At 40.7% G+C, this 17,128-nt stretch overlaps 1 protein-coding gene across 3 annotated transcripts in view; it reads right to left on the bottom strand.

Moving 5' to 3' along the window:
* Positions 1 to 3,663: 3,663 nt before the first annotated feature.
* The window catches only part of slc12a2 (solute carrier family 12 member 2), a 39,450-nt gene continuing 25,985 nt past the window's right edge, over positions 3,664 to 17,128 (bottom strand). For 2 of the 3 annotated variants that reach the window (XM_030769802.1, XM_030769800.1), the window contains 14 exons: positions 16,439 to 16,594; positions 15,066 to 15,165; positions 13,423 to 13,534; positions 12,526 to 12,666; positions 12,329 to 12,435; positions 11,635 to 11,714; positions 11,233 to 11,355; positions 9,561 to 9,608; positions 8,517 to 8,639; positions 7,958 to 8,069; positions 6,362 to 6,448; positions 5,742 to 5,877; positions 4,888 to 4,955; positions 3,664 to 3,867 (listed from right to left, as the gene is read on the bottom strand). In XM_030769802.1, coding sequence (XP_030625662.1) covers positions 3,732 to 3,867; positions 4,888 to 4,955; positions 5,742 to 5,877; positions 6,362 to 6,448; positions 7,958 to 8,069; positions 8,517 to 8,639; positions 9,561 to 9,608; positions 11,233 to 11,355; positions 11,635 to 11,714; positions 12,329 to 12,435; positions 12,526 to 12,666; positions 13,423 to 13,534; positions 15,066 to 15,165; positions 16,439 to 16,594 — 1,529 coding nt within the window. In that variant the 3' untranslated portion in view covers positions 3,664 to 3,731. Of the gene's footprint in view, positions 3,868 to 4,887; positions 4,956 to 5,741; positions 5,878 to 6,361; positions 6,449 to 7,957; positions 8,070 to 8,516; positions 8,640 to 9,553; positions 9,609 to 11,232; positions 11,356 to 11,634; positions 11,715 to 12,328; positions 12,436 to 12,525; positions 12,667 to 13,422; positions 13,535 to 15,065; positions 15,166 to 16,438; positions 16,595 to 17,128 lie in introns of all 3 variants that reach the window. The other variant, XM_030769801.1, reaches the window with a different exon arrangement.

The following is a 17,128-nucleotide window of genomic DNA, read 5'->3' on the forward strand; positions in this document are numbered from 1 at the left end:
TACGCACAGAATTCAGAAGAAGAAAACACTGTCTTGGAAACACTGTCTTGGGGGAGAGGGGGTGGGGGCAGGGGGTGATCAGGAGACTTCTACTGACAGGAAGTAAGGAGAAAAACAAGCAGAACAAAATGCTAGAGGAGGAGTTATTGGCTCATTTTATTTGATTTTTATTTATTGCAATAAAGATGTACAAAGTATTGGTAACCTTAAATGTTAAAATGTTAGAAAAGCATATCTGTGACAGTTAACAGTACAGTATATCAAAACATTCCTGTTCCAGCAAGACAGATTAGATCCATCTCCACACCGCTGAACAGGAAAAACATCTTCATCTGGTGTCAACACAGCTTTTCTTCCAAAGGCATATAAAAGATAGAAATGTATACAGACCAAAGAAAGAAAACTTAAAGACAAAAAAATCCGATCAAAAGGAAATAAAAATCAAACATGCAATTTAAAACAACTGGAAAAAAAACACACACAAACCCATAGTAAAAGGAAAACTGGAGAACTCTAAACTAAAATAAATATTTGTTTCTCCATATTAAATTTGCCATTATTATACCACTCCCTTAATTGATCTGGTTAGACTACAAGGTATTTACAAAGGAGTACAGAAGTACAGCTGAACTATAGTTGGGAGCTATGAAGTTGACCTTTGTTTTGTCTTTATTCTTTTGTCATGGCTCACAATTCAAATGGGGGGTGAGAAAGATGGAAGCTTTGGCTAAATAGAAAGGGAAGATGGAAAACGTGTGAACATGGCAAGAGCAAAGATAATGTCTACCTATTTGGTTTTACATTAAGTACAACTGCAAATCAAGTCAGAGACACAGCGGGTCTCAGAATGCCAAAGTATTGTAACATTTCACAACTCCATATCCAAGTGTATTTATACATAGGTGAATAATGTAGACTTGTTTACAAACACACATTATTTGGTAGTGACATATACCAAGTTTACTTGACATTCCAGAAAAAAAAAAAACCTCTCCCAGATAATATATTTAAATATATGTCTTCATAATTTAAGAGAAAAATTCATACATTTCTAGATCATTTTGCAACTGTTCAGGGATTGAGTGCTATACAGTCACACACTTTTGACAAGTAAGATTGTACCATCAGAAGCCTAGAAAGCTCAACAATCTTCACCCATTTGGAAATGAAAATCCAACAACACACATCACACATACCTCAAAGTACATTTTTAAATACTAGTTATGTAGAACTATAAATATGACAATATTCATTCAAATGTCCATCATCACATGGCATGTGTTTAATGAGGTGATGAGTACAGATCGTTTGGGATGCAGTCATGTGGGTATTCAAAGTACGCAGAACGTGAAAACACACATCAGCAATACACCGAGTTAGCCTCTAGGGGCACGGTAGAGTTGCAAAAAGGCGGCACTGCCAAAGTTGTGTTGTGGCGGTTGTGAAGTACAATAGGAATACATCTCAACACCATCTCTCATTTTACATTAGTGTTCACATTCAACTGACCTTCCCTTACAGCAACAAATCACATTCATATGAGGAGACAGAATGGGCAGAAAGTGAGACTGGAAGAAAGGTAATGCAGTTAAATATGCTAACCGCTACTTTGCTATGAAAGGCAAGGAAAAATGCTGTTACAATGGTGAGGTCCATTATATAGTGCTGGTTTAAGAAAAAAGAAAAAAAAAAACCTGGGGGGTGTGGTCAACTTGACAAATCTCACCCGTGCCACAAATGACTTCATATGGTTTATGCTACAGAACTTTCTTCCAAATATTAAAAATGATGCACCTAACCAAAATAAGCTCGATGACAATAGCTAGATGGCAATATGTAACATGGGCATGAACTGCCCACCAAACAGATTCAATCCTAAATTATGGAGACTGAAGCCACTGAATTATCAACATCTCTAGTTAGCCTGCATAGAAGAATGTGTCCCAAAAAGACCAATGTGGGCCACAGCCTCGTAATTAGCATCAATGAACATTTTTACCTTCAAAACATCCACTAATCTGCAGTTTGTGGTTTGCAACATAACAGAACTCTGCAAAAATAATAATAATAATAATCATCATTATAATAAAGTAGATGATTAACCCGTCTTTAGATCAAAACCTTCTGAGAAGACTGAAATGAACATGGATATAACAGCCCAACATCCCATATAAAGAGATGGATGGATGGACAGCATGTGTAGTTTATGGGCTGTCACGGTCAAGAGGAGGACTAGTTCTACTCCCAAGGAACTGAGAAGTTCTTGGCATCATTCAGCATCAAAATGGCTGACCATGAAGCTACAGTTGTGCGCCGTTTGAAAAAAAAAGTAGAGATGGATCCTTCTATGAATGGGAGACATTTAAGACCATATATGTGTATATATATATAGTATAGGAGAGTATACATTCTAAAAATACAAGAAAGACTGACATTACATTCTCTTTTATGCATCTATTTAACTATCTATATCTGCATTTACCTGCTAATCAATCAATCAATCAACCAGCCAGTATGGCTTATAAGGTAGGACTTAAGTTATTATTATTCCTACTGTTAAGGCAAAGTCAAACTCTGCTGCAAGGCTAAACCTGTGGTGTGGAATTACTTCAGTGTGGGATCACACATGTAGGCTTCATCAGATTTGGCTATAACTCATCAATTAATTGCTAATGAAGTTAGCAGCTTTTATGCCCCATTAACTGCAAGACATCCTCTCATCAGCTTCTTTTAATGATGTTTTTCATTGAGCCATCCTGATAGCTTTACAGAATTAAGTTCTGAACTAGTTTTACTATCTGCAGATATTGACTCAAGTCATTTGGTGCTCCCATTCAAACCGAGACCGATTAGAACGTCGAACGTTCTCGGGGGGTACTGTACAAGAAACATTGCGATGCTTTCACAGCTTAAAGGAAGCCCCAAAAACACAGAGGAAGATTATGACCAACATAAAAATAACGGGGAATAAAAAACCTACTGGTGAAAAAAAAAATAGTTTTTAACTTTATGAGAAGTGGAAACCTTTGCCAGCTTCATATAGTCCACTCACATAAAAATCTTCAATAAAAACCAGGAAGAGTATGTTTAAAACCCAATACAAAAATAATTCTACATCTACATACTTTTCAAATCATCAATCTGGGCAAAGATTAACAATGGAATTGGAACTGGAAGGCACAATCCATAAGGCTATAAAAGGTCTTGCAAAGCATTCTGCATGTTTGTTTCTTTTTTCTAAAGTAAGGAAAAGGAAAGAGGGTGATTATTGCTGCCTCAAAGAGCAAATAAAATGACCCACAACTCAACTGTTATAATAATAACAATGATAATGATAATGGCAAATACAGCAATGTTTATGCTCAGGGCACACTCAGGTGCCACACGGCCAAAGAAAAAAAAAAAAAACAGAAAGAAAAAGAGAGAGAGAAATTCCAGAAAAAAAAATAATGACCTTGTTCTTGTCTTGTCCTCCATAACCTGGATGGAACATTCTGGATACCCTGTATCCTCAACTCTTTGGCTTCTACCATTTTTTTTTTTCAGAAGCAGGCCCTGTCCATTGAGCCAGAGGGACCTCAGGCTTCAACAGACTCCTCATCTTGGCCATCACCATTATTATCATTATTATCAGACGCTTGTGTTCTGCCTTCATATGTTTGTGATTGTAAGTGTGTTGGTGTTTGGTGAAGTGTAAGATTTGAGCCCAAAAAGAAGGTAGGGTCCAGTGTCTACGAGTAGAAGGTAAGGACGCTCTGGTGGTTACCACGCACCAGCAGGATAGGGGGGAGGTCCTTGGACAGAGTGTCCAACCAGGCCATGTACAGGGCACTGGACACCGCCCCTTTCCTGGCTAACGGCATACTCCTGTTGGACAGAGAGAGGAAGGCAAGATATCAGTCATAGTCCATGCCAAACAACAGTGGCCAACATGCACAGACATGCCAAGATTAGATCATACACACTGAATTCAGCCAGAGACATGAAAGCCAGCCTTATACAGACTGAATTCTTAAGAGGTGGATAGACCTGACTGAGGATGTCTTTTTTTTGACACACAATCACTTCTTTATTACTTTTACTCATACACCAGTTACTTCAATGTTCCCTAAATGACACAGGGTAACATCTCATAAAATGCACATACTGTAAATCATCCCATTATAAATATGTCAGCTTCACCAGCACTCATGCCAGTATCAGAAATGTGACCATTTTAATGGAAGTGATATCATTCATATCTGAGTCCCCATGGGAATTAAGCAGTGATATCATTGATACAACAGCAGTAGGTTAGACATGAGCCATGTGAGGCGAGTCAAACAGTGGCTAACAATGACAGTGAAACCCATTCCCATAAAGGAGTCATCTATAGTGTTCAGCTGGGTATTGTGTTCTTTTGGCCCTTTAAAATATCATTACATTGTGCAAGATCCTCCAGTACCTTAATGAAAAGAATAACAACTGTCATTTGACAGGTTAAGTGTTTTTATACTACTTTTTTTCTCTCCCAAACTAATTCTGGATCAGCTCTGACAAACTAAATCAGATATAATCCTTTATCCTCAATGAGCTAAACCTCGTGGCGTAACATTTAACCATCCACCTGACCTCAGATCAGCATTTGTGAGCATTATGTTTCCATACTAAGGATGCATCTCCTCAGTGTAGTTTGTGGTCCAAGACCAAGAGGAGCATCTCAGGTTACTCTGTAATGCAGTTAATTCACTTAGACCCTTACAGCCTCCACTGATAAAGACACTCTGCTGCAGCTCAAGTACACTCTAATCTGGCTTTCAGGAGCTGCATGTGTATGCAAACACACATGCCATATCTTCATCAATCTCTCACACACACGCGCGCGCGCTTACACACATATCTACTTACATGACGATGAGGTTGGCTGTGCTTGAGTGCTCCTTCAACAGCTCATTCAGTCTGATCTGACGATTACTCTGCACAACACACACAAACACACATACAGGTCAGCGTCGGACACTGGTGTAAGGTTACAAGGATTTCATTTTATCTGTTATGTGGAAGGTTTGTCTGTGCAGATATCTGTTAGAGTGTATGCAAAAGAAAGCTAAGTTTTCTTAGAATATTCACGTTCCCTTTTCTCAGACTCTGATCAGACTCTACTCTTTGACAGTAACTGCTATCTTTCATTTGTGCTCAGTTTAATGTGATAAAAATGGTTACAGTTGCAAATGGTCCACTGAAATCACAGACAAGATCAAACAGAAATAGGAAACAAAACGAGAGGGTCTGCACACAGATCATCTACGCTCCATTATGAAATCATTACTCGTTAGTTCCAACGAAACAAACTGAGGTGGAACATCAACCTATTAAGCACCTTGAAAGTAGCTTTGTACTGTTAAAATTAAGACCAATAAGGCCTTTGATGTGATGGCAGTAGTGCAGCAGAGGAGTTTCAAAATAAAAAAAAAAGTGTCACTGAGAATGTACAAGTCACGCATTAAATCAAGGACAAAGTCACCAGGCGCAGCATCAACATGTATCGTGACATCGGCATCAGCTGGAGGCTAAGAATATCTGGCTGATACTCAATATCTGAACTGAAATCAACTCAGCTCCAGACAGAGGTGAAGAGAAGTCATTGGACTATAATGACTAAGCAGTCTTGCCATCCTGCCTACACTGGCCGGCTCTCTCTGAACGTGCAGACGTACTGTTTGCGTTAGTGTGTTTGTGTGTGTGTGTAGAGCTGCACTGACCTTGGCCTTGAACATCTCGATCTCATCATCAGTGATCCTCCAGGGCTCCTCGGCCTTCAACTTGTCAGCCGCCTCCTGCTCCATGTCATCTTCCTTCAGTCTGTACGGCTCAATCAGGCGTGCAAAAGCTGCGATGCTGTGGACACACACACACACATACACACAGATTAATAAATTCACAACACCACCATCTTCGGATATTTCTATGCAAGGCGTGCGTGTACACTGAAACTAATCCTGTGATGGCAATTTCTAAGTGCGCCTGCAAAAAAAAAAAAAAAAAAAAGGCAGATTTTGATTTGAGGCTGACTATAATTCTGTGAATCTGCTGCAGGAATTTATTGTTTCAACATTCATCCTGATAGGAGGACATTGGTGTACATTAACTGTAAAAGAACATCTAATGCACAAACAACAGGAAAAAGAGAAAACAAAAACCACTATCCTCAAGCACCCATTAAGTCATTACAGTCCTTGATGAATGTTTTTTTTTTCTGTAAAATGTAACCGCTAAACGAACAAGTGGGCTCGTTATTTCCCATATTTATATTTGCATGATTTCTAAATCCCAAATCAGTCGTATTAAAGTTAAAAGCTAAAAGCGTTTTAGTGAAGCGTACTTGTCAGACTTGGGTTTAATGTTGATATCTCCCAGGACAGTGATGTCGGAAAAGTCAATCCTGAACTTGCTGAGCAGTGTGGCCATCCTGAAAAGAAATGAGAGAAAAGAGTCAGCGTTCAGAGCACAAAGACAAATAATGCATCTTTTTATGTCATACACTCCATATCAAAAACAGATTTTCTGTAGACCAGTGCTGCATAGTTATCACTGAAAAGCAATAAGCGTTGAGTATAAAACTATCTGCTACAAGACCCTTTTCTGTGAGGTTAATTTCCTTGAAATGACAGTCTTCAAAGACAGGGCCTCATACAAAAACAAAAAAAGCTAGCAGGAAAATCACATGGAAATGGCTACCCGGAGGCTTGAGAAAATCAGGGGGCTTCAGTGCTTGTGTTAGGAGAGTTAAATTCTTATGGAAACACTTCTATATTCTGAGTTACTTGTGTTAGGAGAGTTAAATTCTTAGGGAAATACTCCTATACTCGGAGTTACTTATGCTAGGAGAGTTCAATTCTTAGGGAAATACTCCGGAGTTACTTGCGGAGTCAGATTTCTCTGATCTAAAAAAAAACAAAACAAACAAAAAAAACAAGACCATTTCTTCAAGTGAAACTATTGTTAAGAAACTATAATTAGGTCAGCTGAAGAGTTTATACTGTGTTTTCTTTGTTCAAAAAACCTGTCTGTTGTGTGCCATGTGTGGTTATGTACTACTCTGCAAAAAAGTCGTTACAAAACAGCCCCCATTCATTCAATTTACAATTTACAATTTAGCATTTGGCAGACACTTTTAGCCAAAGCGACTTACAATCAGTATTTTCAATTGATGTATTCAAATCTGTACCCTGAAGTGAAGTCTGTGAGCTGTATTTACAATAAGTAAACAAGTATAAAACTGAAGTAACATTACTAGTGACTGGTAATCTACTGAAACTGAAAAATAAATCTACAGTATAAATAAACAGGTAAAGAATAAACAATGTCGTGACCAAGAAAAAAAAAGGATCCAGACCGTTTGTGTGGGCGACTAAAGCAGTCAGGAAGCCCTGAGCCATGTGGGGACCCACGGCTTCCTCACTATAGCACGCCAAACGGGTTTGGGTGCTGGCACACTGCTAAATATAGCCAACAAAGGAGCTGCAGGCAGCTGCAGAGGACAATGGGAAACATTTGTATTGGACAATACTGCCATGTGAGCTCCACATCCAGCCAGAGTGTGCACACACACACACAGAGCGCAGTGACTCCACGGATAAAGCCTTTATTTAAAAAAAAAGACATGGCATACTAATATGTCGCAGAGCGGTCTTAATCCGGTGAGGCCTTGGCCCTGATTGAGCAGCGTTTTTGGACAACGGGGGGGAGAGAGGCCATGCTGAGTATGTGGTAAGCGATGTCAAATGGCCTGTCCTACTCTTGCCCACACATGTGTCAGGCAGCCTGACAGATAACAAGATGACATTTTAGGGCTTTGGTTTCGCGTGGACAAGTTAGCTGCGTCGACAGCGGTTGACGGCAAAAAACCTAAAGCATGGCTTGGTTTGTCTGTGTGTGTGTGTGTGTGTGTGTGTGTGTGTTGGGGTGCACCACTCACGCTCTGCGGTCATGGTCAATCCTGTTGATCTTGCCACCGATGAACACGCGGATCTTGCAATCCTTCCATTTCTTCTTGTTAGTGAGCAAGTAGGGGATCAGCAGGGTCAGGCCTGTCACGATCAAAGCGACAGAAGATCTGAAGCGTTAGACAATGCAGACTTCACCTTAAGGCTGATTCATACTTCAGGAAGAAAATGTCATATGACAACTGGGATACATCAACAGTTGACTGACAGTTGCTGTGTGATGCTCCCAAAGCATTAACCTTTCAATTAAACTTTACACGCTCAGGTAAATAGCTGACGTAGAGTAAGGTACAACGCATTTGGGTACGTGATGAAAACAACATAGATAGCTCATTTGCATACAGCTGCTTCTGAATTATGTGAGACATCACAGACATTTTTTGCATCTAATCAATCATTTTCATATGACGTTGGTATCACAGTCACTTACACATTAACCACAAACATGCAAAAAATCTAACAAAAAAAAAAAAAAACCTTGAGTGTCAGAGGTTGATCCACTGAGAGTAAGAACAGAGAAGCTACACTCACCTCCATCATCAAACAGCCACCACACATCCACTGTGCCCTTGCCTTGCTTCTTCTGGAACTGTTGACTGGCCTCCAATAGCTTCTGGTCTGTCGTGTTTAGAGGCATTGTAGGACTGTTTTTATCTGTGCCAGACACAGGCACGCACACAGAAATACACACACACACACACACACACACACACACACAACATCCCTACATTAGGATCAAGTCAGTAATCACTGGTTAAGAGTATATAGAGGAGTTGGTTTAATGAAAGCTCCACTTTGGGCATGACGCGTACTAAACAGGCAAGAATAAAACAAAAACAAAAGGGTACCAGAGGCACAAGTATGTGGACTGCTAAACACCTGAACTGAGTTTTCTACTAAGTTAATGTGAGGCAATGCTGTCACATCACTCAGCTAAGCACAAACATACATATATACATACATACATACATATATACATGCTCAGCTGCCATAACAGATAAATGTTTACTGTTATTGGATAATTCAGTGTTCATATTGAATAATTATACTGACATTAATTTCAGCCACAGAAAGGACAGAAGAATGCTCAGATTTGAGAGGAGAGAGAAGCAACCCAGCAGCAACATCAAAGTTACAAGACAGGAAAAGGTTAAAACAGTAGTCTAAGAACACAGAGGACAGGATCTCCTCCTCATCCAAGGAGTCCGAGGAAGAGAAACGTCGTCAGAACACAAACAGACAGACACACACAATCACCCACCCACCCACCCACCCACACACACACAGCTGGAAAGAGAGAGGATATATTCCCACAATATACCCAAGCACATTCAAACACGCACGCAGACCCAAGGCCCAAGGGAGGCCATTAGAAAACTGTTAGAAGAGACAACAGGAAAACTGAGGAAAGAGAAAAAGTTATTCATAATGACACTCAGCCATGCAGAGGGGTTACCCGGCAGACATTAGTGGAAGAAAGAGAAAGAGAGAGAGAGAGAGAGAGAGAGAGAGAAAGAGAGAGAGAGAGAGAGAGAGAGAGAGAGAGAGAGAGAGAGCACAAAGTAGACTGCCTGCCTTTTTTCAACAGGGGCTGTGTAGGGGCTTTGCCGTCATCGTCGTCATCTGGACAATTTTGAAAAAAGTAGGAAGGGAAAAAAAAAAGAAGAGGGGTGGTTAATGTTCATGGTTACGGAGATGGAAAAAACATAGGTACGATGGTACAGTGCACAATGGCAAGCCTGTTGCGCAAAAGTTACCTTTGAAATCCCTGGAATGAACTGAAACGTTTTCTTTGTGGAAAAATGGAAGCGAAACCGATCTCATTATGGCTCACTGGAGTACTGTGATTCCTCCAGTCAGCATAAGACAGAATACTCACTGAAGTACTGTGATTCCTCCAATCAGCATAAGACAGAATACTCACTGGAGTACTGTGATTCCTCCAGTCAGCATAAGACAGAATACTCACTGGAGTACCGTGATTCCTCCAATCAGCATAACACAGAACACTCAGGTCACAGTCAGTAGGTGAGTCATCATAAACAACGGAGCAAAACCCAACTTTTTCTACACTTTACTTAGGAGAATTTTTTCCAATGAATGAAGAGATCATTTAAGAAGATAAAATCACTTATAATCATTCTGACCTTCATTGTACCTTCAGCACACTAAAAATTAAGCTCATGTATGAGTCTCAACACTGATCCCCCCCCCCCCCCCAAGTTTCCATTTTTATTTCCCACACCCCAGAAGCTTTGAAGCAGATGGCAATTAAAAAAAGGGCCTAAATTTAATTTGACATAAACATCCAAATGTGAGCCCATTTCGGGATGAATAACAGAGAGTTCTGTATTAGCCGTCCTTAGTCCTAAGAGGATTATTCTGATGGCATTAGTCTTCAATTTGTTGTTTCCATCTTTTAGCTCTGTAGCATTTGATTCCAGCCAATATTACACCACATACTGATTTTTTTTTCCAAAGCATAAACAGAGACATAAACATATATAAACACACTATACGTTTTTACTCTTTGCTAATTCTCACCAGTCTAATGTCCAGTAGGTTCGACAGTAGGCACCCTCCCCCTTATTACCGATAGTAAAAATAATTTCAGATAGAAAACTTTAACTTATGGAATATTCTCTTCTGTTTAATTACATGTGCATCATGTCAGTGTGACAAAAAAAACAAGAGAAAATAGTTGTGTTTATGAGCGCACAATTAGCAGAGAGTCTTCATGTTACACTAAGTAAATACTAGCAAGTCGACCCCAGCCTGGATGTTTCTTCCTGTGGGAACAGGGCTTCAGTTTGTTTGTTACCGAGTGACGGGGAAAGAATCCCAGCAACCCAACAAATTACTCGCTAGCAAAGACATCTGGGACATGTGTGAGATTTGATGTGAAGTGTGTGACTGGCCTACAGGGTCCAGAGGGACCTTAAAAGATCACAAGGGCTTGACCCACCACTTCCTCTTTGAGGAGCTTAAAGGCAAGGCCGGCTGAAAAGTAGCATTTGTTGAAACTCGAGGGGATTTGAGGGATATGGAATTGGAATACTTCTGGAGCCGGAATTCATTTCGGTTTCTTCCCCGAGACCCCCCATGGGAAGATTTTGAACGACTCTTGGTGTAACCGACACAAACATTTGAAAAACCATCATATGTATAACATAAAACTTTTCAGTTAGAACATTCAACATAATGGTTAAACTAGCGGGGAAAACTGAACCTGAGTAAATGCACTGACCTTTCTGTCCAGCAGGGCTGTTCTGAGCACTGGTGGCCTTAGATGAAGGTTTCGATGAGTCAGCGCCAGAGTCTTTACTCATGTCAATGGAGACCACCACGTCCTTCATACCTGACGCATCGTCTACAGGAGCAAAAGCATATTATTACGATACGTAACATATTTGGGAAGGAGGTAACGTGTATGAAAGATTAAGGTCAAGATAAAAATGAATGGAAGCAGAGGAATCTTCTTTATAAACAGTAACTTTACAGTAGTCTTACTGATTGGTTTATTTTGCCAAAGCGTACCACCGTGAAATATCAAGTGGTTCTTTTAGATCACCTCAGTCCGGAAACGCAGACATTGCTCATACATGTAATCCCTGGAAAATTATAAATCATTATTGCTGTAAAACTATACCTTGGCCTTGAATGTGGGAAATGTCAAGTCCTTCTCTCAGTCTGAGAATGACGGCGCCGTACTGGAAGTCAAAGGCATCACTAAAACATAAATAAATGATTCTTAGTGGAAGACGCCTGACATCAATCAGATCTGTGTACGACATGCTACATTAAACCTCTACTTTTCCATCAAGTCAAAACATTTACTGCAAGTCTTTTGGCCCACACACAAACAAACAAGTTCATTTGCAGACTACAGTCAAAAGGCGCTTTGTACTCATGCATGGTCGACCAATCCCCAGAGCAGCATCGGACAAGCCCCGCATCTATCCTTATACATCAGTTAAACTCGACATCCTCTGCCCATACATATCAGGTTACCGCAGTAAGAGCACTGTAAATAACTGAGAGCACATTCTTTGACGTCTTAAAGATTTAATAGATTACACTCTAACTGCTAATACAATAATCCACACACTTTTGCTAGGAACAGTTTCCTGCAAAATCCGTTTGTCAGAACCTCACCTGATGCAGATTATGACTGAGGGAGGGAAATGGGATCAAGTCAAACTGGGGTTATTTTTGATACTGTTCATATACACAAATCACACAACTTGTGCTGATTTAATTAAACAAATAGCAGATGTGAGCGCCCAGTCATGCCGGACGTCATTGTGGTTTTCGTAAGTCATGAGAGTATGAACACAACTCACTGGATCAAGTTAACATATGTCTCCACGTCCTTCATATCGCCAGTCTTCCAGTTGTTCTTAAAACCCAGTACCAATGTATTTGGCCTGAGCCTTCCAAGTCCAGTCGCCTGCAGAACAAACGCAGCGGTTTAGAGCAGAACTGGTCAAGTTAGACGTCGTGTCATTTTCACACTCCCATACCCGCCTCGTTCACACACCTGTAGCAGGTACTGTGTGCCCTGTCGTAGGTCCTCAGCCACCACGGGCGTGTAGAAAGCCTTGGAGTTGTTGTTAAGGAGCCAGCGTTGGTAGCGCACAATATCATTGTTCAGCTCCTTGAAGTTGGGTTTGCGAGAAGTCTGTCAACAGAAACAAAAATGTAAAAAAGTCTGCACAGAGCAACAAATAAAAGGCCAGTACAAATTCTCAGGTGTCATTCGCGTTCGTTGTAACTGCTTCCTTAATGAGCCAGTGGTCAACTGTCTCCACAAAAGGCCTTTACGACGTCTAATCAATGGGTCTGATTACTCCTAAGAAGGAGCTTTGTGAAAATAGTACCAGCCAATGCCAGGAAAACGGTTCCCAGTTCCCAGAGTTTGGTTTAGTAATGGAACATGTGGTGGAAGCCAGCAAAGGGAAATTCACTCTCCTGAGTCCGTTTGTGGAAATTTAATGGAACTGTGTCACTTTCAGACAATGTGCTTTTGATTTCTGCTACTTTACCAGTGCTGCCAGAGTCTGTGAAAGTACTTTATGTTGTGGCACCGCAAAAGGACAATTACATCACCGTGCCCCCTGCTTTAGTATACTAGAAGAAAAGTTTTATTGCTCCAGATGGGACCATTTTAATATTCATACAATCAAGCAAACAAGACGCCACTGTATCAGGCGTATATTTCATTGAATAACAGTTAAGAGACTAAATAAAACTATGTTTCTTTAAATGTCTGTATATATCAATCAGTCAGATTGAGCACATTCAGATGGAATTCCTCTTTCCAAGTTGCACTGGAAAGAGGAAAAAAAAAAAAAGAAGGTAGCATATTTAGGGCCTGAGATCTACCTGGCTTTAGGGTTGTTTGGTATATTGTTGAGTGTATGGAACAGGTACTCACAATGCGGACATGGCCACAAACCATGAGGCCAACGTTCTTGGTGAAGGCATGGACCAGGTTGAGGAGAGCTGGACGGGAGTTGGGAGCGCCAATCATCACTAAACACTGAGGTCTGGAAAGCACAGAAAACAGTGAACCACACAAAGAATATCTGGTTATGCGTGTCTGTGGAACCACACAAAGATTATCTGTTTTTTTATATATATATACATATATATACATACATACATACATACATACATACATACATACATACATACACACACACACATACACACACACACACACACACACACACACACACACACACACATATATATATATAAATAAACACACACACACACACACACACACATTCTCTCACAGCCCACTGTTTTCCATTTTGGCCTAGTATCCGAAACCCATGACTTCAGATTCCAGAGGAAGACACAGGAAGCACAGTATGCTTTCAACATGATCGTACACTTTCTGTGATTAGACAGTTCTTGCTTCACATGACCTTGAGGAATCATCATCATTTCTTTAGCGAGGACTAGTCCTTGAGAATTTCAGATTAGCCTACTTCAAAGCAAGTATGTTAAGAAAAAAGGATTACGGCCAAGCAAAGGCCAAGAGTAGCAACGCTTGATTCTGAATACACAGAGACACTCACTAATCCTCCACAAGTTTATTGCCATGGGAACACTAACAGGGTGTGATCTGGGCAGAGTTCCTCCACCTTAGCTTATTCAGCACCACTAATGAGATTAACTTTGTTCTCTATCAGTGTACCTCAGCATTTAGAATTAAGTCTTTTGAGTTTTTAATTTAAACAATTTTCAACTCCAAAATCAGTTTTAGCACTTAGAAAAGTATCATCAATAAAAATTGAAGCCCATTAAGTCTCAACAAAGGTGTAACTGAGCAATGATTACAAATCAAGTTGTTCCTGAATAGCCTGCGTTTTATCTCTGACCCATTGGCAGTCTTGGAAGGCTCTTTAAAGGACAGCCTGAGGTGAATTAAAGGATGTGATAGACAGTGTTGTCCCAGGTGGTCACAGTTATATAACCCTCTCATGAGGAGTATCGTGCTGAGAGAGAGAGAGAGAGAGCCTAGCAGGCCAACATCGCAAACACTGCGCTTTCTGAAGCACTACCCTGCTGCTGTAAATTTACCTGCATGTGCCAGTAACCAAGAACTTAGTAATCAAATGAATCAAACTCTGATTAGACAAGCTTCTCAAAGTCAAACGTCCTCAAGAGCCAGCACAAGCACAAGAACGCTGGAAATAATATGCAGGTTAGAAAAAGAAACACTTTGTAACGGAGCATTCAACTGCAGCCACATACTAAACCTGATGTCTGTAAGACGTACGCATGCTGAAGCTGATGTCTATCTTGCTGGTTAACTAAATGTATGTGAACAGATCGTCACTCTGAGAAAAATCCAGAATTATCAGCAATGCCTCCATAACAGCAAGACAAGCATGATTTTATTTGTAACCTGGCTGTTCTATTTGTTTACATCTAGATAGACAGGGCCAATACAAATCATCTACCTGAAAGTCTACCTCCACACACATACACATACGTATAAACATCCATACACACAGGTATAAAATCCCATGTGGTTTGCGAGGACATATGTGGATATGCTGCTACCTGTAGGTTTTGATATGGTCGGCCACACCGCAGAGCTGCAGGCTGTGTGTCAGAGCCTGGTGGTAGGTCAGTGCTTGTGTCGAAGAGCCCCAGTTCACATCTGCAACACAAAAGAAAACCTCAGGACCCCATGTGCGACCAGTGCAGGACCTGAAACCTTCACGTGCTTATTAGACTACACAGCTACATGACAGCACCTGTTGTTCATTACTGAGTGTGTGTCTGTGTGTGTGTGTGTGTAAACCTCACGGGACCACCCACATGCTTGCTTTAAAGCGGTCAGTGCATAAACACACCGCCACACTCTGTCACCCCAGGAGCACCTGTGGACACAGCAGGGACAGTGACCCAAAGGGCTACAGACCTTCTGACTGCCACAGCATGTCTTTCATTCTGCCTCAAACCTCCTACACACAGAGGTACCCCCCCCTTCCAAAACCCCTAAGCCACAGCCACCAGGCACTAAGGAGCAGAATTCTGCTGCTTGCGTAGGCATTGCCGAGACAGAATTATCACTGGGAATAGTCATGCCTCTGCCATCACCATGGAAACACCTAAAGGAGAACCCTATAACTTCATATCTCTGCAGCAGTTACCTTGTTAAATACAACGGTTGAAAGTTTCTGCTTCTGAAGATCTATAGGTTTTGAAGGTCCAAATAATGTTGAAATGTTCATGGGCTTGGATACACTATCATTTCATATACTGGCCAAACTGTCGATTCCGAATGTGATTCACATATTTTTTCAAAAATTTAACTCAAATGAACGTGAACAATCATGATCATATTGAAAATTCACTTTCTGCCCACTTGCACTAGGTATCCTTCCACTCCTAACTCTACAATTCTTTCTATTCTAAAACATGGGCGTAGATCATAACTCTGTAACATAATGTCTCTAAACACATGATGTATGGTCTCAAACTCACAGAATGGATGAATCAACCACATCAATCAAAGTGGCTCAACAGACAAGCTGAAGGAGTGTGAAGCTGTAAGACTGGTTACAGGCCTAGCTGCTATCGGTGAAACACTCTAACATCTGACGTGTGTGTGCTTGTTTTTGCTAATTTGGGGGGGATGTTTCATTGGAAGGACAGTGTTCTACTGGGGGGGGGGGGGGGGGCATCTTTACAAAAGGGTCTAAGTCATAGTCCCCATTAGTAAAAACCATTTCTTAGGTGCTTATAAAAGATGTTATTGTTTTTAGGAAAGCTAAAACTATGAAAATGTTTTTTCTTTAGGCTTAGGGTTAGGTGGTTATTCTTTCTCTTTGGTGCAGTGGAAGTCAAAACAAAGGTCTCTAATATCCAGCATACGAGGTGTGTGTGTGTGTGTGTGTGTGTGTGTGTGTGCGCTTTGAGGAGATTACCTGGCTTTTTGTAGCTGACATAGATGTACAGAGACAACACAATGACATTGGTCAGCAGGGCAGCCCACCAGTTGATGACAAACATAACCACGCAGCAGAGCATGGCCCCCGCCAGAGACACCCACATGTTGTAGTACTTGAAGCTGGGCCTCCATCCTGGCCAACATATGGAGAAAATAACACTTACAACCAGATGTCAATGGAGAGTCAACACATCAGAAGTCCATGGAACTTATGCAAAATTAGACCAAATTAAAGGCAAAGCCAGTAAGGCACCTCAGTTGTGGGGAAGTACTCTTGGGTGTTCTGAGTGAACTATAAAAGAGTCTTTCTCTTACACTTGCCTCTACCGACATTTAAAAGACATTTACTATTTGTCTCCTCATAGAGTTAATCTAAAGAGCTATAATTATACACATACTTCATACAGGCTTATCATATCTGTCAAAGGTCTTCCAGCTTCTTTTCAACAGCTCAAGTACAAACATTTCTGTTACACCATGACATGGTTTGATAGGGTAATGAGACAGACTGGTAAAAACACGGATATAAATCAGGATTAAAATGAGTTAGCAACAGTTAGAGTACAAAGAAGTTACATTCACTAGTGAGGTTTTTCTGTGTGTGGGACAATGCTAAACTAATGGGATTTTAGTGGAGCCAAGCAATTAAACAGTCTAACTGTAAACT

Source organism: Chanos chanos, chromosome 3, assembly GCF_902362185.1.
Source record: "Chanos chanos chromosome 3, fChaCha1.1, whole genome shotgun sequence".
Classification (NCBI taxonomy): domain Eukaryota; kingdom Metazoa; phylum Chordata; class Actinopteri; order Gonorynchiformes; family Chanidae; genus Chanos; species Chanos chanos.